Source organism: Aptenodytes forsteri, unplaced genomic scaffold (genome assembly GCF_000699145.1).
Source record: "Aptenodytes forsteri isolate BGI_AS27 unplaced genomic scaffold, ASM69914v1 Scaffold582, whole genome shotgun sequence".
NCBI classification, from domain to species: domain Eukaryota; kingdom Metazoa; phylum Chordata; class Aves; order Sphenisciformes; family Spheniscidae; genus Aptenodytes; species Aptenodytes forsteri.
The window spans coordinates 1,128,931-1,149,412 of NW_008795675.1; the positions used below are offsets into that span (position 1 = coordinate 1,128,931).

At 45.0% G+C, this 20,482-nt stretch overlaps 1 protein-coding gene across 1 annotated transcript; it reads right to left on the bottom strand.

Annotated features, from left to right (window-relative positions):
• Window positions 1–5,353: 5,353 nt before the first annotated feature.
• LOC103901687 lies at window positions 5,354–11,351 on the bottom strand. The gene is made up of 7 exons (XM_009282609.1): window positions 11,246–11,351; window positions 10,388–10,532; window positions 9,750–9,863; window positions 9,041–9,185; window positions 7,579–7,727; window positions 6,944–7,083; window positions 5,354–5,475 (listed from the first exon to the last, which is right to left on the bottom strand). The coding sequence occupies exons 1-7, from the start codon at window positions 11,349–11,351 to the stop codon at window positions 5,354–5,356; spliced, it is 921 nt and encodes a 306-aa protein (XP_009280884.1).
• Window positions 11,352–20,482: the final 9,131 nt, after the last annotated feature.

A 20,482-nucleotide genomic window follows, 5' to 3' on the forward strand; every position in this document is an offset into this window, starting at 1 on the left:
GGTCTTCAAGACCCTTTCTTCCCAAATAGGAGGGAGAAAACATGGCATCCTTGTGTGGATATTCAAGGATTTTGAGTCAAAGTTTCCAGCAGGGAATGCCCATTGCACTATCACATGGCCAATGCGTGCTCTGGCTGGTGTCCTGGCTCTGCTGGGAGCAGGACTGGGCTCTTGGGCTGCTCCAGCATTTTTTCCCACGTGTTCAGCCCATGCGTGAGTCCCGCCCGAGCCTGTAACTTTTGCTGAGATGCCTTTGACAGAAGGAGCTGAGCTAATCTCCTGACATGGGGCTGTCCCGGCTCTACGCAGATAAAATAAATATTTAGCTTGAAAACATCTAACAGTTTTCAAAGAGCGTGGGACGGCCCGAGCGTGTTTAGACTGTGTGCATAGCAAAGGGCGCTGATGCCTTTAATCATCGTCATACGTATTTGGCGCTTTTATCTGGAGAACTTCACAGTCATCCATGGAGAGGCTTGTCCTGTTCATCTCTGCTTTACAGATAAGGAAATGGAGGCACAGCCAGTAAAGGCTGGATTTTCTCCAAGTCCAGAGGATGCGTGTTCGGGGTGCCACGTTTTGAGCCAGCCTGCTTTGTGTTTCCTCTCCAGGGCCAAAGCTCCTCTGACGAGATGCCTTGAGAAGTGACAAGGCACCAGCAAGAGTCTCATCCATGTTTCCTACAGCGTGGCTGGTGCCACTTGCACCCATATCTCAGCATCGCTGCCTGTATCTCACTATGCCCATCACCCCTGGCTGCAGCCGGGCAATGGGTTTGCAAAATTGCTCCAAACTGCAGATGAAAGGCAATCCTGCTTTCTGCTTTGGTGCTTTGCATCATGGTGTAACATCTCTTCTCTCCAGCAGGCTCTATTTTATTTATTTATTATTTCTTTTCACAGATGCTTTAATATAAAGTAATTAGTACTGAGGGTAGTGTCAAGCCAAGAACAAATTAGGTCATAACACAATGTCTCCTCTGCTTGGGTGCTCTGGTTTTTGGGAGCCCAACAGGAGCACCTCCTGCCTGCACTCTGCCTGAGCTCCATGGCCAAGAGCATCATGAGGCGAGTGCGGTGCCCTGGGACTGCGGGCAGGACTTAGTCCGGGGAGCACCACCCAGAGCATGCTGCTGTTGGTGGAAGGTGTCAAAGGGAAGCCTGCCCCGATCCCAGCATCTCCTCCGCTCTCATGGTGGCTGAGGAGGAGCCAGCTGAGCCTTAATCCAAGAAATGAGGCACATTTTTCTCTGGAAGCCACATGGGCTTTAATGAGAGCCTGATCCAGGGCCTTATAACCCCATTTTTTAAAAAATTCCTTTTGAATTAACACATTTGCTCTCTCAGTTCAAATGCATATTTCCCCTGATCCACAACTTCTTCCATCAACATTCTTCCGAATCAGATTTTCCCAGGAACTTTTACTGAAAACAACTGTCTCACAGCTTCAGCAACATCCAGCCCAGCTGATACAGCCCTCCAGCGAAAATATTCCTGAACTGATGGGTCATCCTTGGATGGAGGCTGCCAGGCACAGAGCAGGAGGGAGCCTGGGCAGGAGCTGGCCCCAGCCAGGGGAAGGAGGCATCCCCAAGCATCCCTGGACTCAGCACTGGGGTTGTCCACCCAATGGTGGTTTACAGATCACCCTGCTTTTCCCTATCCACCATTTAGCCACAGAGCAAATCCCTTCAGAGGATAAGTGTAAACCCAGCTTTTGGTATCAGAAAGCAAGGTACGCCTTCGTGTCCCGGGAACCATGTCATGCCTGGCTTTGCCAGCCCCATCCATCTTCCAGCCCCATGGGGAGGCGAGGCAGCCCATGGGACTTGGGTCACATCCTGGGCCGGGCTATGAGACACACGAGCATTTGCCAGGGCCCTAAATTGCCTTTTCAGAAATGAAACTAATTTTTCAGGCTTTGGGTTCTTAAGGCCACCAGCTTTCCAAGAAATTTTAAATCCAGTAAAATTCACCCAAATCCTATAATCACTCATGGAAACAAAGGCTGGACTGATTATTTTTGCTAAAAAGTTGGCACGTTTCCAGCTTCATAAAGCGCATCTTTGCTGAAAGAAAAATCTCTTGTGGGCAAAACCATGTATTGGTAGTTTTTGAAAACAAATGAAAATAAGGCATTTCAGGAAAAAAAGGCCTTTAAAAATAGCCTTGAGGCTATCTTTAGCCCCAAGGCTGGAAGAGGAAGGTTCACACTTATTTTTCATCTGTTTCTCCCCGCCCCAGCTAAAAGAAAAAGGGGCAGGCGGAGTATTTTTAAGCTCCTGTTCCTGCCGCAGATGCAAAGAAAGCCAATTTTCCCAAAGCTGTCTGGAGCTCTGCGTGCTGGGACAGCTATGGGAGCCTCTGCCTGCCCCAGCTCCAGGGAAATAGTGCTTGGAGAGGGTTTTGGGGACCAGAAGCTTATATGTGGGTGGCCAAATGGGGGTTGGGGCTAGCTCAGCCTAATCATTCTAGGGCAGTTGCCAGGGGCTTTCTCGCAGGGAGGTCTGCAAAAGATTAACTGGGTGCTGCTGCGGCACCTCATCACCACTCAGAAAAAGGCCTTTGAGGCTCTCCTCACAGCTTGTTTCAGAGTGGTGAGAGCGGGGTGAAGAGCAGCACCCGGCCCTGTGCTACACACGGCAAGGTGGCCACGGGAAAAGGGCTCATGCACCTCCTCGCCCGAGCTGCTCCCCAGCTCTGAGGTGCACAGATGGGCAGGGAGACATCTCACTCCCTGATGCCATTGCTCTTCTCCAACCCTTTCCCAAACCCTTAATAATCTCCTGGAAGTGCAAGGACCAGAACTGCACAAAGCCCTCAAGATGTGGGTGCACAGTAGCTTTAGAGAGGCACGAGGGTGAGGGTGTTCTCAATTTTACTCCTTTCCTAACCATCCCTGATATATGGTTTGCCTCTACTGCTGCCAGATGTGGAAATATTTGGGTGAGAACAGCTACCATACCTCCAAGCTCTTGTGCCTGAGTGGCAGGGGCCAGCTCAGAGCATGTCACTTGAAAGGTGAAGCACAGCCTGGTTTTCCCCTTAGGCATCCTTTGGTATGTACCTACAATGACTTTCATCCATCATTTGCACTGTCCACTTTTGGTTTCATAAGAGCTTTTTGCAATTCCCCAGTCAACCCTCTCCTTTAGCATCCTAAATAACTGTCCATCATCAAAGTATCATTTGGTTTTTCATGACTACATTATCCACCCCAGGTCTAATGACACATGCCACCAGCAACCTCCCTTCCTGGAGAGAAACATCCTCTCTATTTCCCAGGTTTAATCACCTATGGGATGACATTGCCTGTTATGCCATAGCTCTTGACCTTCTTTAGAAGCCAGTGGCAATATAAACAATTCACCCTTACCTACGTGCTTTTTGAGTACGTGCTTGAATTCAAAGAGATTTGTGAGACGTGACTTCCCTCTAAGGAAGCCCTGTTGACTCTCCCTAGCCAATTAATGCATTAATTGTATCCTGTGGTATAATTTCTCGTCATTTGGCCAGTACAGACATCAGGTACATACACCAAGAAAGCCCCTGAAGGCTTTGTTTAATATCCTGTGGAACGGCAGTGCAGCTGCCCTGGTCCAGGAGCTGTTTGCAAAGCTCTTGCTTAGGAGGATGCAAAACCTTCCAGGGCTCCCCATGCATTAACTGCTGCACAGCGTTGCACCAACTACTCACCTTGCCTGGACCCCTTAATCCAAACACCAGTGGATTTAATACCACTGTATTAAAGAAGGCAGCTTATGGAGAGGCTGCTGGGAATTTACTAGCTGGGCTTTTGGGAGAGAGAGCTTATAAAATAGAAGTTTAATTAAACTCTTCTGCCCAGCACCCTGTTCAAGTCATACATAGGAATCTGCATCACCCAAGTCTTTGCCTCTAAGGTTGATGAAGGCATGATCAGTGGAAGCAGCTACACCCAGGAACATCCCAGGGAGGGAGGAGCAGCTGGCTCCAGCAGGGGACCAGGACACAAGTGAGGCAGGAGCTAGGGCAGTTGCTTTAGATGATTTGGAGTTAGTGGAAGAGTGGTGGAATTAGCTGATTTAGTTGAAAATAAAACACAACAGAATGACAAGAATTGCATTACACTGATTTTGTTCTTTGTTAAATGTAAACAATAGCACATTATTTTAGAAGAATTCACCTTTGTAATAGTATTACAAGATATTCAGCACCTGAAAGCACCTTTCAGTCCACTTTCAGGCTTCCTAATACCACCTCAGAAGTGGTGAAGCCACATGAGAAAGCACTGATCCAGGATGAACTCACTCTACCGGTTCAAATTCCACCCCCCCCTCTTAAACAGGCTTCACTTTGAAGCAGCAGGCTTCACCCCAGATCAGGTATCATCTCATCTGTACATCTAACCTCCTGCCAGAGTGGCTACAAACCATCCTCCAGCAGGAGGCATCCAGCCAGCACAAACTGCACTGCTCACTCTGCACAGCTCAGGGAAAGGCAAGCCACCACTCCCACCTGACCTGGATCTCATCTTACAGGCAGAGCAGGAACAGCACGAATCTGCTGTTATTGTGGGTCCACAGGCAGAGGCGCTGACACAGTGACTAACTTAACTGAGAAAGTCGGGAAAAACCAGGGCAGAGACCCAGATATCTTACTGTATGCTGAAAAGTGCATCTTCGGTTTCTAGAGCTACAAGCTGAAATAGGTTGAAGGCTTGCAATTGTGTCAGAAGTATTCAGTCACTCCTCCTCCCCCCTTGGATTTCAAACGTCAGAGCTGACACCACAAAGGTAGATCTTTAGAGTTGTAGTATCTGTTCCCATCACGATGAAGAGAAGCCGGAAAGGGAGCAGTCACTGCCTGCAGGAGATCTGCTCACAGCACCAGGGGCTTGCAGATACCCAGCACTGAATGGCCAAAGGAATGACAGACCTCCCACTGCTCACCATGACTCCCAGGGACAGTTCGCTTAGAGCTGCACTTTAGAAAAGTGAACTGCCAAGGAAAGAATATGAACAACTGTCTGTGCAAGCCTGTCAAGCGCCTGTTGACAGCCCTCATTGCACTAACAGGAGCAAAGAGCCACAGCTCAGTCAAAAAGGTGCACAGGGCTGTTCAGCTGAAGGACCTTTTCCTGCACTGATCCAGAGTCAAACCAAATGAAGGAGGGTACATATTCAAGGTGGGGCTGTGAGTAGCTGATCTGAGGGAACGTGAGAGCAGGACAGATTTGCAGACAAGCCATCTGCATTTAGAATGGAAAGACATAGTTAAAGAGCACAAGGCAATCGATACTGGAAAGAAGGACCAGCAGATGCCCAGTTCTTTTTTTCTCCCTTTAAAGTATCTGCCACAACATGCCAGAGGTCTCAGGCCACTGTGCCTGATGGGTCTGGGGTTTCTGATGCTGCCAGTGGCCTCTTGTAGTGTCTCCATGTGACTAATCCCAGCCGAACAGCAAAGATCAAGCAAGTCATTGCCAGCAGAACAACTAGAAAAGAAACACAGAAGCATGTTAGTGCATGAGAGAAAGTCAGTGGCTCTTGTCATACCCCAGCTCCTAGTACAGGGGACATTCAGGGAAAGAGCAAAAAAGAACCCCACTGTATAGGAGCCATTACCCCCATCAGAGTTGTATTTCACAGAGTTCAGAGTTTCACTGCTATCCAGTCAAACTCACCCAATACTTCCAGGTCAAGGCATATCTAAAAGGGAGAGGCTTTATGGACACAGGAATAAAAGTGCATCACATTAACAAAACACTCCAAGAATAGTTGAACTATATAAAGAAACATGCACTAGTTGGGAAAAGCACATTCTTGTCCTACCAGCCAAACAAGCTGAACCACTAAGAATGAAGTTTTACTGGTAGAAATGCACCTACTGCAGGAACACAGCTGTCTGCCAGAGATCACACATACCTTCACATTCCTGGTGGCCCTAACCATCAGGAGATGAATCTCCAGTGCCCTCATGCCTTTGGCAGACAAGCTCTGCTAAATCCTGCTGAGTGCTTTTAGGCATTACCGGGCTCCAGCTGCCCTTGCAACAAAAGGGAACACGTACTGGAGTGACTGCGATTGGTGGTGCCAGTCCAGAAATTAGCTTTAACCACTAGTACGTGGCAGTGGGAAGGCTGAAGTGTGGGAACATGCTCCCTTCTGCTGACCCTATGGTGGGAACAGGCATCTCAAACTGCTACAGCAGATTCAGACTTCACACAGCTCAGTCCCTTTCATGACAGCATAAAGCTACTCATAATGGCATAGCTTTTGCCAGATTGTACAGTATTTGGACAGCTTAAGCCCTTTTACAATGGATGACTACATTCAACTCAGCTACAGTGGCCTGCAGCAACCAAATAATCTCAGGAAAACTTGTTAAGGCTAGCCTGAGCTCTGTGTAGGAGGGGAGCATGCGCAGGGTTTTGCACTGTGAAATTTAGATACAACCCTCCTTGGGTCAGAAACTTTGGCACTGCTCCTAGATACCAAATGATAGGGCAAATGGATGCGCAGGGTTTGCACTGTGAAATTTAGATACAACCCCTCCTTGGGTCAGAAACTTTGCACTGCTCCTAGATACCAAATGATAGGGCAAATGGAAGTCCACAGCCTTCATCCCAGCCCTGCTCTTCCTTTGGCCCACCCTGTGTCAGATGGAGCTACCAGCAGAGGACTCAAGTGGATGATGGAGAATTGTAGGGCAAACTTATTACACCAGGAAGTGAACTTGAGGCAACACAAGGTTTGAATCCAACCCCAAGGCTCATGGGCAATGATTTCTGCTCTACTCTTTACTTTGCAAAATGAATACCTTCTAATAAATCCCTAGTTCTTCTTCTCATAAATAATACTTTTCAAGAGGCAAGTCTGTCTTTCTGCCCCTAATCCACATCTTTCCTGTGTAAGTGGCTACTGGCCTTCTTTTATGAGTTGGAAACAGTCCAAAAGATTCACCTATAAAAACGCTGTTTGTCATTGGGGATGAAAATGAGAAGTTCTTGCATGCGCTGCCAGTCAGAGCTATTATGACCACCGGGTAGATTGTAAGGTTATAGCGGACATACTGGTCAAGAAAGAAGTTTTCTAGATAAAACCTGTGAAGAAAAGGAGTGACCAAAGTAAGCGTTTTCTCTGTACATTTTTTTTTCCATAGAAAGTTTAAGAAAGGAATTGGACAAAGAATAGTTTTTTTGCAGGCCAGTTTGGACCAGAGTCCTAAATTGTGCATTTACTAAAATTCAGAAGATTAATAAAAAGTTATCTAAGGCAAGTTTAGGGAAAAAATAAAGCCATGTTTCATATATTTTCTATATCAAGCCCTCACCTGCAAACCTAGGGCAGGTTGGGCTCATGCAAGTCACAGAAACCTGTTCCTGGCCCACAGCATGTGCTTATTGGCATTGCTGAGGATCAGGGAAGAAAAGCTCTGCCCAGGCTCCCTGTTCATCTGCCATGAGTTATAACAGAGGCCTTTGTACTCAGTGTTGGTACAGGGACAGACTATAAATGAATGGGACAGATGGTCCAACCCATTTGTGAGATGCGGAAGGGGTCTTTCAGGCTTGGTGGGAACCCATGAGGTTACTTACCATATTACTAGGTTGAGAGCAAGGATGCTTAGAGAAGCAGTCGTTGCTGTCTCATTGGACACATTCCATTTGTAGATCAACACAATGGCAAAGTTCAGCAGAGTGGCAATGGTGGTCCATGTTGCATACAGCGCCAGCCCATTCTGGACCTGCCACGTAGAACAGCAAGATGACAAGCATGATTAAAAAAGGTAATTCCTGTTTGTCTTTTGTGACCCATAGGTCCTGGGGCAGTTAAGCCAGCCTTCTGGACCTAGCTGCAGGGAAATTCCCTCAACATGGAGAAGAGTTGAAGCCTTGGGGTCCCCCAAGTACCCCAGTGGCAGCTGCAGATTCCCCCATAAAAAGCCCTGCAACCCCAGCGGGAGCTTCCCATCCGCACCTCAAAGCACAGTCTGCCTGGCTACCCAGCCCAGATGTTGCAGGCTGCTGTAAGTGGCAGAGAGAACAGTTTTTTGAATCTCAACAACCTCCCAGCAAACATCTCTGCTACATGGAGCAGGCAATATCAAGGGCTGGAATCACTCCTGAGTGAGGACAGGGAGTCCAGCTATTCCCAGCTCTCTGCATTATACTGGTGTCTCAGGAACTGAAATACAACAGTGTAAAGAACAGATCCCACTCCCAGCTTGTGCCAAGAGATTTAGAGACATTTCCAGCAGAGTCAGTAGGAACTTTTCTGTGCAGACTCCTCCTCCACTGGAGACCCTCCTAGCTCCTTTGGTGTGCTTTTTCAGCTGATTCACTTTCTTACTGAGCAACGCCAACATCAAGCAAAGGGACCAAAGGTGGTTAAAGCACACAGCAGCCATGGGATGAACTGCAGTGTGAGGTGTCCTGGATGGGGAGGAAGGGTTTGGGGGTAGCAGGTTTGAGCTAGGAGAGAGGCACAAGGAGGGAATCAAGGAGTGATGAAGTATGAGTATGTTTATTTTCTCTGTAGTTTGCCAAACACCTACTCCTCTCAGAGACAACAGAAAATTAGTTTTCTTCCAGAATTTGGCAAAACTCAGAAAGGCAGCTGCATTTGAAACCTTAGGCAGTGTACACTTCCCCATACAAGTATATAATTTCTTGTAGTCAGATACCAGGGACATCACCATCAGCTACAGCAACAGAAGCCACCCTAAGCAATGGCTTCTCCCTCTGCAAGAAATATTGTTCTCCCCACCCCAAACACAAGTCAGGCTGAAGTTTTCATACATAACTGAAAACTTCATTCTGTAGTAGCTAGAGAAGTACGAGGGATATACCTTGCTCTGAATCATTCCCATGATGTCTGATAGGAAACTGAGGCGCAATTAAGCTTGTGTATGTACCTTCAGCAGGCACAAGTTAAAGTCAGGGCAGAAATCTTCCCTTCCCCATCTCCTGTCATTGAATCTTTCATTCTTGATACCTTCAGCACAGTTATTTTTTTTCAAGCATTTACCAACAGCACAGCTTCCCAAATGCCACCTACTAGGATGCAGATGAGCCAGAGCTCAGCTTTGTGACCCTTCACAAGCCACGAGGAATGGATGCTCAGTGCTTGGTGTGAAATGAAGAGGGCAGCACATGTAGTCAGAGTGAGGGCTGCCAGGAACACCAGGGCTGGGAGGAGGTATCTAGGACAAAGAATACATACACACACAATGTACAATACTTTTTTCAGTGGTGTCACAATGCCTTAATTCATAGCTTTAGTGTCTGGCCTTTACTGACTTTTAAGTTAATCAGCCTTTAATAAACGTAATCACTACATGTAGCCCTCATTTTAACATACTGCTGGTTTACTCTGTTAATCACAAAGTTATTTTCCTGACTGCAACTGATTTCTTCACCTCTTGACAGCAGTACTATTATAAGCCCTTCATGTGACCATGATTATGAAAACAATCCAAGGCAAGGAGCTTAACTGTGTCTATGAAGAGAAGCATGGCTCCTGTCTTACCTGTGGAAGGAAAAACACAGAAGAACAGAAGCTTTGAGGAGATCCTGGACTTCAATAACCAATCCACCTCACGGGCAAGATGAAAACATCACAACCCGAAACTTTTGTGAAGGCTACCTTTTGCCAAGGCCTGCCATTGAGTTTTACAGGTCTGATTAAGTGTTCACACATAGGAAAAGGGCAAAATGAAGTATTGGGGTAGTCCCAATAAGAGCATTTGTAACAAAAGGCAACTTACTCTCGGTCCCACAAAAACAGCCATCCAACATTGAGGCCATTATTCAGAATCCATACCACATAAAAAGGTATTGGTAGCAAGTCTGGCTTTATGTAGACACATCCAAGTTCATTCCTGCAAGGAAAAAGCATGTATGGAGAAAGGAAAACAATGCCTGCATTGACCAACCAAACTTTCCTGGCCTCATTTTCCTCATACTAACAGGGACTCTATGCTGGAGTTAAACATTTCAGCTTAAATCTCTGATCTCTGACAGCAAGTAAACTCAAAGCATTAGCTCCATAATTCATTAATTTTGTCCCTTTGGATTCTCAGCACCTAGCAGCGGGTAAGCACAGCTACTGGGTAACTGTCAGATCACATGAATCAGTGGAAACCAGGCCTCACAGAACATTTTACGTGCTTTGTAACCTGTCCACATGTTAGAGCAGTTCATATACACCTCCAAACTGCTTCCCAGCTTTGGATGCTGAACCTAAGAGATGCTCCAGCAGCAGAGCTTCAGCACATCAAGCCAAGAGGAATGGCAGTGGGTTTACTCTGACTAGAAACCCCAGAAAAAGGGTGCAAGACTGAGCTACAGAAGGGAAGAGCCACTGTCCTTCACGTATACCTTCATGTATAAGCAGGGAAAATACCTTCGACAGATCCCTGACAAGGCATAGAGAAGCCAGGCAAGCTGCCAGGCATAGATGACATTCCAGATGAAGAAAGTCCAGCCAGCTGGTGTGAAGTCAGTGTTGTATTTTGCTGAGATGTTTCCAGGGGTTGTCCTGAACAGACCTGTGGTGGTGAATGTTATTGCAGACAAAAATGTTACTACATACTAAGGATGGGGAAAGACTGCTGACTTCCCTCACCCTGCAATCTTCCTTAAGGCTTAGTCCACACCTCAGTGGATCTGAGGGAGGCGAGAGGATGCCCTTGGTGAAAACAAGCCATATGCTGCAGTTGGCTTGCCTTTAGACACCCATTATGGGATCACTGTCCCTATGGGGAACCCCAAGCACCTTCCCTCTTATACAGAACCAGAAAAGCCAGTCGCACGTGAAAGCCAGAGAGAAGCACAATGTCCATTTCTGACAGATTCATCTGGGTAGTGTTCAAACCAAGCACCACTGTCTTCTAGAAACCCACAGCAGCAGCCTGAACAGCTTCCACCAGGGATACAAGGGCAGCATATGCAAAGATTGCCTTTCACCCACAGCTAGATCCAGGTTCACCGGGGACAAGACCATTTACTTGGATTTCAAGGGACTGGATAGGGCTCAGGCACCTGGCTGTAACAGCTGGAGGATGCACCAGCTACTTCATCTTTCACAGATCAAGGTGTATTTAGAAAAGCAATGAGGTGACAAACAGATCTATATGTAGATATATAACATATATCTATGTAGACATATAACAGATCTATGTGCCATCTAAGGCACCTTATATCATTAAATGATATAATGCATGAAATCCACCTCTGGACAAAGACAATTTGCTTGCATTACCTTTGAATATCCCAGTGGCATTTCCAGCATTCAGTATCACCATGACCATGAAAGTAGCCAGAGACAGAAACATCACAAAAATCTTCAGCTTGTTTATAGTGTCCATTTTACCCTGCAACAAATTAGAAATATTATTTGGCTATCCTAACATATGCTTGGGTTCATTCCATGTCCCAGAGACTGTTTTAAAAACAACATTGTAAATGCACCAGTTTGCTGACTTTAGTTCTTATGAAAACATTACAAATAGAAGGCCTTGCATGGGCTAGGAGCATCTTTCTTTGAACCAGCATCCTCTTGACAGCAGTCAGTGTCAGCAGCCCAAAGAACAGTCCGAAAAACAGGGCAGGCAACAGATACTTCCCCAGAAACTCTTCCAGCAGCTCAAGGATTTCTAGTAGTAGCATCTTTAATAGTCTCTCATGGGTTTTTATGACTGTAAACTCTCCTCAGATCATCAGATTACTTCAAGGATCTGGAAAAACCTGTCTCATGTTGTCTAAGATTGGTCATTACCTCCCTCTGCCAGCCCCTAGCGCTGTAAAGGCTAAAGACCCCTGTGTGAGTTTCAGATGGAGAACAAACACTACAAACACCTGGGAAGGCTGCCAGGTTTCTGAACAACCCTGAAGCACAGAAGCAAAGAGGTCTCGCTAGGCTGCGGAATTGAAATGGAAAGCCATGGAGCGCCCAGTGAGCAGCCTGCTCTGCCACCACCCATCCCTTACTGGCACAGTGCAAGAGACATAAAACCTTTGCAATATATCCATAGGCAAATTTGAGTTAAGGTCTAAATAAGCAAGCAAGTGTAAAAGAGGGATTGCAGCTTATCTTACATCACTATTGAATTTATACGGAAGCAAACAGGCCTATCATTTTGCCCTCTTTAGGAAAGAAAAATGAAAACATTAAAATCTGGCTTTGCCAGAGTGCCTTTTAGTTCAATATAGCTTTTCACATGTACCTAATACTGTAACTGCTACAAAATAACAGCTTTATGTGGTGATATTACCTCCTCATCTACTGGCTGCAAATAAGATTTAAATGCTTTTGCAGGTCTCAAGAACTTTATAGACTGTAAAGTCTACAAACCTTGGAAAAAGTGTAGTATGTAAGTAGTGACTTGAGCTCTCTCAAGTGATCTCCATTAGTCCAGCATTTTTCTATCAAGGAAGAGTTTTGTGCCACCTGTAAGAGTAAGTGTATGTGCATCCACACTATAAGCAACAGCTTTATTTCCCCTCACAGATCAACACTTGAGCTGCCTTCTCTATACAATGGCACTTCAGTGCCTTCCAGGGTTGGCAGGAATAATAACTGAGTTGTTCCAAGTTGCTCAGCATTGAACTAATAAATTCCAGTTCCCACTTCAGTGGATGGTTTTATAGTTCCGGGCTTTGTTCATGGACTGAGCTGCATCCAGATACATCACAAGGAAGTGGGAGGGGGAAATCTGTTTTCTGTAGATCCAAACAAGCTTTTCCCTTTTCAGTTCCATCTAAATAGAAAACCACCCTTTTTTTAAAAAACAGAAATTCTATGTGGAAGAACTCATTTAACTCAAGATACCAAATCCCAATTAGATTTATGTCACTCAAATCCCAAAACAATGTATTGTCTTCAACAGATACACTGAATTAGCAAATTCTGAATTAGCAAATTCTGAAAAGAAAAATCCACTTGTACGATTAAAGATATAATTTCTGACTCAGGAAATAACTGACCTGCAGATTTCTGAAAGCCAGGAAGACGTAGGAGAGGAAATATCACTGTACAGTTGTCCTATTCTTATACTCTTTCCTTGAATATTGACTTTTGGCCACTCCAGACCAGTACCTGGGACTAGATGGTCCTTTGATTACGCTGTCAGGCCAAATCTATGTTCTTCTGACAGTCCTGTAATTGAATTCAGCACCACATTTCTTTTTTATCAGCATATTTGGAAGAGACTTGATTACACAGCTTCAGAGAAACCCATACTTGCTTACAGAAGTCTAGGAGGAAAGCCTTATTTTAAAACCAGCCAATAGTTTCACTACTGTCTCTTACCTCCTGCCTCCCTCTAATTTGTTGCCGTCAATAAACATCTACAGTATTTCCCTGCCTGCAGTTATCAGCTGCAAACACCCTTCAGAAGAATCAGAAATGTTACTCACAAGGATCTGCACAGGCTTTTTGGCAGCATCTTACAGCTGTAGCTCAGCTACCACCAGCACTGGGGAGTCTCCGCTGCTCAACCTTATCTAAAGAGATTTTATACAGCTTTCAGCAGATTAATAATCATACATTATTTAAAAAGTCACGGTAGTTAGGCATGCTTCTGTCTGTGAGCTGCAGCCTCCAATTGGCTAAAGCCTCCGAAAACCAAGTACTTACGCAAGAGAAATGTGATTACTTAACAAGGGCCTTTTATAACAGCCTGAGCAATGCACACTCCCAACTTGCTGGCAGACAAAAACTGACTCTCAGGCTCTCTCCTGCTTTGTCCTTCCCTGTTTCTGCCACAAGGAGGGAAACTGAACACGCAGCACAAAATATTGCATCTCAAAATCATTGCTAGGGCAACACTCTTTTGTGGAGAGGGGACACTTGCAAGGGTAGCTGCAGAAACAGCCTGGATTTGGGGTTTGGGGAAGCTGGAGATGTAACACTGCAAGGGCTCAATCCTGTGAGCAGCTACAGATCTTCCTATAGCCCCAGAGGGAGCTGAAAGCTGAGCTCCTCTCAGGACTTGGCACTCAGGGTATTTTATAGTGTTAAACATTGTATAGACATGAGTAACTTCTCTTGCACAGCAAGCACATTATGTACAGTATGCCTGTATTTTTATACTTCACATCTATTCCTTGCAGTGCAATGCATACTCTGTTGAAAGTCCCCAAACCTGCCCTTAAAGCTGGGGGTTTTTTTGTTTGTTTTTTTTAGTAATTCTAGATCTGAAGGACTCTAGAAACCCCAGGGAGAACCTTCCTGATGTCAGAACCAGAAAGGAAGGAAAGGTGAGAAGATGACCCCAAGCCTGAACTGCTAAATGCACTTTCCCAAGATTTTTTTAGAGATTAGTTTCAAGCATATTCCGTAGGTAAATTTTTGTTCAGATACAGAAAAGGCCGCTGTTCCCACTGCAAGCCAGTCGCACAGAAGGAGAGCAAGCCACACTAGCTGATCAGTCTCCACCTGCATCTCCGCCTGCTATAGGACTGCAGTTTCACCACATCCATTCCTTTCATTTTATATTTCTGCTTGTTTTCCCTCAAATTTAAACTATTATAGCCAATTAAAAATATGCTTCAGTGTCAAAATGTTATTTCTCTTGTGCAACTATGGTGCCTACCAAGCAGACAGTCTTGGTGGGGACTCCCCCATGTCAAACAAAAGCAGTGAATAAACTAACACCTATCTTCAGCCGTTAGAAGCAACATCAGGGGTGGGAAATGAACCCTGCTGGGGCTTCCTTGACCTTTGGGATAGGGGTACAAAACCTACATGAACATGGATTTGCCAGCCGTGGGGAAGGGCAGGGCGTCCAGCCAGCACTGCTGTTCCCTACCTTATCAGTGTAGGTCTGAGGTCCACCCTTTGAAGGTATTCTGATGAGCAAACCAGTGGCTTAAGTATGATTATTTGATATCAGCCAGACAATACATTATGCTCTACACACTGAACACAAACAAGAACTACTCATACATAATCTGTTCCTTTAGGAAAACCAAGGCCTGAGCTCACAGTGTGGTGGCATTAGCATCTCTCTCCCTCTTTTTTCACTTTGTGTATCCCCCAGATGCGTACAGTGACTCTCCCCATGTCCTAGAAACTGCCTTCATCCAGGTTACAAGTTTATAAGCACTGTTACAGCAAGTATGGGCTGAAATACAAGCAGAACCATTACTGACATCGTATGACCCTCGCTTCTAGTATATTAAAGTCTACAGTACACTTTTTCCACACTGGACAATGTCTTATTTATGGCCCATTTTATATATAGTGTATATATATGTTTTTACTCAGTTTGAATGACCTCAGCACACTGTCAGACATTACATTTTCATTCAGTGAACAGGTGGTTTGAAATTCTTTACCTAATACAGACAACTATCTTACACATGCCTGTTAGGCACAGCTGATCAGCTAGGCCCATGCTGATCTAAATCAAGGGCAAGTTCCATGTGCAGGAAACATTGGCCAAGTGGGAGAACCAACACACACTTTGCTATCCCATGTCCTTGCTGGTTATTTCAAAATGCATCTGTCTTGTTTCAGTGAGACAACTGGAGGCAGTACCACCATAGCAGTGGCCTTGTCCTCTTGCCACAGTAAGCGAGGCAGAAGGTTTAGGCCCACATTCTGGGTTTCAAAAGTTATTTTTTCAGAATAGATTGCAACACGGGCCTTGCATAAGATATTAAAAATTATTTTATCATGCAGCTCTATGGTAATCCCCCAAAGTATGTTTGTAAAGTACAGAGGAATGTACTTAGTGCTTATAAATGTGTTAAAACTGAATGGCTCTTGCTTCACTAGGCTGCACAGCATTGCCAGATGTGGGAATGCTTAGTACAGCTACGACTCTAAGATACCAGTGTCAAACTCAAAGCAAGCGTTTATGGAAAGGCCTTACCTTTCTAGTGTATCTCCACTGAAAGAACTTTTAGACTTACGTCTTCCACATGGGTTTCAGTTGAATATCCTTGCTGGCCTGTTGAGGAAGAAAAATTGCATTTGTCGCTCATCTGACAAAATAGTTATATACATTTCAGCCAAGAAATGTTTGTATGCACAGACAAAGGGAAGCATGATACAATCCACATTCACAAAAGGACATGTCTTGAAATCAAGACAGTCAGCAACAATGTTGAATGAAATCACTGGAACCAGTTCCACACAGACAGTGTTCAGTACTTTTAAAGATAAGCTGCTTTGAATCAAATGTAATTTTGTATTCACCCGGGTCATGATAGAGAAAAACAGTTCCTAGCTAATGGTTATTTTACCATCATGGCAGTTTTCCACTGAAAAAGCAGATGAATATACATACTCCTCTTGTATGACCAAAAATCTTTAAAGAGGAGTTTGTTTAGAGCCCTCATTTGTAATTTCCCAGACAAGAAATAGGAAAAAAGTTGCTTTTCAAGAAGGAAAGGAGATCTACCATGCCCATCCCTACCCATGCACAGTCCCTGTAGCACCATGGTGCATTCCACCAGCATCAGTGCACCTCAGACCCCAGTTCACACACAATAGCGGGACTGGTTGCAAAGGGACCACAGCTCCACTGTCTCTCCCCCGTGCACTAGAAAGCAGCGTAAGCATTTACAAGATGCTGAACTAGCATGAGCAACCTTTGCGCTGGAATTAATGCCCTGCTGACAAGAGGAAGATCTTTTTTTAAAATGAATCCTCCTGCTAGTAGCTGAAATAAGACATTATGAGCACAGACAGTATGAGTCCCAGCACAGAAAGTGGAAGCCAATTGCTTCCTACCTAAAGGTACCACTGTGGAGGTGCTGCCCTCAAAATAAACTCATTTTGCACTGTGTAGAAATTGAGACAAGTTCATCTGCAGGCTGCTCACCCACTTAATGGCACACACTGTCATTAGCAGGAAGCTCCAGAAAGCAAAGCACCAGAAAAGCCACTTAACAGGTGCTTCTCCTCACCAAGGAAGACTCTAATATCATCCAGGACAGAGGTGTTTCATCTGGAGACCAGCACAAGTAGTTGAACAAAACTAGTGCCAGGGTAGTGGTTATATTTGCTTCCAGCCAAGCAATTCAAGATAAAATAGCCTATGAAAAGGAGAAGCTCTCAACATCGAAGGATGTGCACGGGCAGGAAAGAGCTGACCTGAAAAGCAGCTCTGTGTAAGTCCGAAATGCAGATGTGAGACAACCGATACAACTCCTTGTTCCAGATGCAGCCACCAGCAGGGATCCCTGGGTCAAGTCAGAAACTCTTTCCTCTGACCCACACTGAACTGCAAGACAGCTGTCGCAGCTACGCTGAACACCTCCCCAGCGAGGCAGGAGCTCAGCAACTCTGGACCAGACCACCAAAGCCGTTTGTCCCCATCAGCAGCAATGACTGGTTTAAATCCAAAATGCATTCTGCACACTCAGCGCTCCTATTTAATCTTTACAGCCTCTTGCTTTAACTCCAGCCTTTCCTAACGTGCCAGGCAAACTAGCACCCAGGAGTCAGTGACCTCATTGGAAATAATGTTCAGGCCAAGTTCAGCAAGTGTTGAGAACCAAATATACTAATCTTCTAACAACAGCTCAAGCATCCTGATCCCACAGTGGGTTAATCTGGGTGCCTTCAGTGCCAGGGATTAGCCTTTCCACGCTGCTAGAAGGGATGGGATTAGACCAGCCACACTAGGATGGGCACACAGTGGAAAGGATCTGTGTTAGCAATCCCCTTTGGGTATTTTAAGAAGGAAAATAATCTGCTTTTTATTGTTGGAGAACAGAACAGATCCACCCTTTGGCAGCAGGGAAATCTCTGTAGGTTTGAGAGAGCAAGAATAGTAATAGGAATCTACTACCCACTTATTTTCAACCAGACTTCATGGCAGCTGCCATGCTAAAATTCATTGACTGATCTCCAGCAAATCTTTTCCTTGAACTCTAGATTAAGGACATTGTTGTAAACATTTAAGTAACTCAAAACTAACCCCTGCCCCACGCTTGAGAGAAAGAGAGAAAAAAGACAATGCACTTCTGTCTTTAAGCTAAACTTCATGAGACAAACAAAGTATTTTCCCCAGATGTTCTCACTTACTGGTTAAGCATTGGGAGGTTTGCCTTCTTCAAGGGCAGCCCAAGAGTCTGCAGCAGTGTCTGGCAGGCAGTGACCACAGCAGCAGGCAGCACTTTCTGGAGCTGGCAGGCAGAGTACAGGTACAAGAAACCAGACTCACCTGTGCAACCCACCCCTTCAAACAGGATGACTGTGAAGAGATGATGAAAACAGCAGAGTTAAGCAAGGATGAACAAGGACACATTTATATGGCTGGATATCCTCCTTTTGTAAGCTTTATTTTATTCAATCACATGGCACTACTGCTGCTCACAGGAGTCCCCCATATCCTCCTCTGTCACTGAAGGAGTGACACACAACTAACAGCATCTATTCAGTACTTTGTTTGGCCAGCATCACTTCTGTATCATTATTGATTTTAAGAATACGGACATATTAGCCTACTGGGTTTTTTTCTCTGCCCTCACCACTATCACACCTGAATGCTTCACAAGCATTTATTTTTTTTCTCTCCCCACAAGTCCATGAAAAGGAGCAAGAGGCACCCAGGAAACAATCCCCTTGCACTGACAGCAGCACAACAGATGTCTAAGCCCTCAGTGGGTATAGATAGCTATTTTGCAGAGCCCACGTGGCCACCCAGCATGGTCAGGAACAGAGACAGATAGGAAGGGAGAAAAGGCACCTGGATTGCAGTCAGAGCACAAGTTTTTCTGACTTCTGTGAGAGCAGAGAGCTGCCTTCATTTTATAGCTGCAGCATCCAGGTCAGCAAGAACCTCTCAGACAGAAAGCCTGCTTTGTAACTTGGGTGGCCTGATTTTCTTTATAGCATTTTTGTGGCACTTTATATGCTTAAATGCAGTAGTGTCACCCATAATTGACAGCATTCAATGCATCTCTCCAATGGGCAACGTGCATCTCAACCTGAGCATTTAGAAAATGAGAAACACAGCAAACATTTTGATTGCAGTAGCTTTCCTACAAGAGGGCAGCATGAAGCTTAAACAGACAACTTCAATTCATAGCAGTTGAGTGCCTGACTTTGGCATGAATACTCCCTTAACATAGCAATTTTGCAATGTAATTATCTAGATTTTTTTAAAGGCAACTGGGGTATATATAAAATGCCACCACATGGATATATATCACCTCCTACATGAATCATTAGCAGAACTGGAACATTTAGTTCCACCACTGTGGAAAATTAGTGGAACAAAACTCATTGCAAGACCTTACACACAGGGAAGGCAATTTTTATTAGAGAGAATCCAGTAAGTTGATTCTACCCACTCCCACTCTCTCACCAACATACTCGCATGCACAGAGCTGTATGTGTCGGTCTGGCCAGGATCACCTGTCTGCAGCAGGAAGCACATGGGATAACACCATGACAGCCTCACTGCATCTCCCGGGCTCCCCTTTATTTTTGGATGCATCTTTTGTACCCTTAAGCAGTGGATACTACGGTTGTGTGCCTTACTGTCCTGCCTCACCCCTCAAGAGTTTCAGGCAAAATTGAGTCTTTTGCCATCCTTGTCTGGGTATTTCACAGCTTCAGTACTGTTGGTCACCATTTTGTCACCTTACCTCTAAGGCTTCAGTTTGTTCTTTGTCCTCTGGTTATTTGCATGAAACACATGGGTGGGCTCTGCAGCAATTAATACATGCCACTCCTTTAGCCCTTCATCTACTGTTTTTCTGGTGTCTTCAGCCATGCATTTCCATTCACACCAATATTAGTATTTCTGTTAAAAGTCTCTACATCAGGCAGGTCCTAAGCATGTAAGATCCTGGCACAGCTAATACAAGTTGAAAGCTGTTAACTTTCTGTGGACCAGGGCAGGGAACAACCTTGGCAACAAATTACACAGCTTTTGGCTGGCCATACAGAAATGCAGAGGTTGAAAATTTCTGTATATTGTGGCAAATTTTAGACAGCAGTCCCTCTAACTGGTTCTTTTGTGTATATGTTACCATACAAGCTTCATCCACCCTGTTTCCCACATCCCTTATCCTTGCTTGTACATCTGCTCACCCGTCTCAGTACTCATCATTCCATGCAAAAGCCCTGTCCCTTCCTCTTACGGAAAATACCATTTCCAAAGGCTGTTTCTGCCAGCCTCTTCCCTCTCCTCTCCCACAACAACGATGTGAATAAGGATTTTCACTGACCTATAACTTGACAGACTTATTTGGTTACTTTTCACAAAGGCAAAACAAAAGCACACCCTTTGCTCCCGGTTGATCTTCCAGCCAAATTCCCAGGCTGCCTTTCAGAACACGGAAGGGTTAAAATAAATTTCTGACTGAAATAGCTGTTTGATTAAGACAAAACATCAGTTTCCTCCTAAACTTAGTCAAAACCAGCAAGACCTTTTGTACTATAACTTCTCAGAAAAAAGCTAAGCCTGAGGCAAGCAAGAAACAATGGAAAACAGCAGCAACAAGGGAAAACTGCAGCCAAAGAAGAAATTTT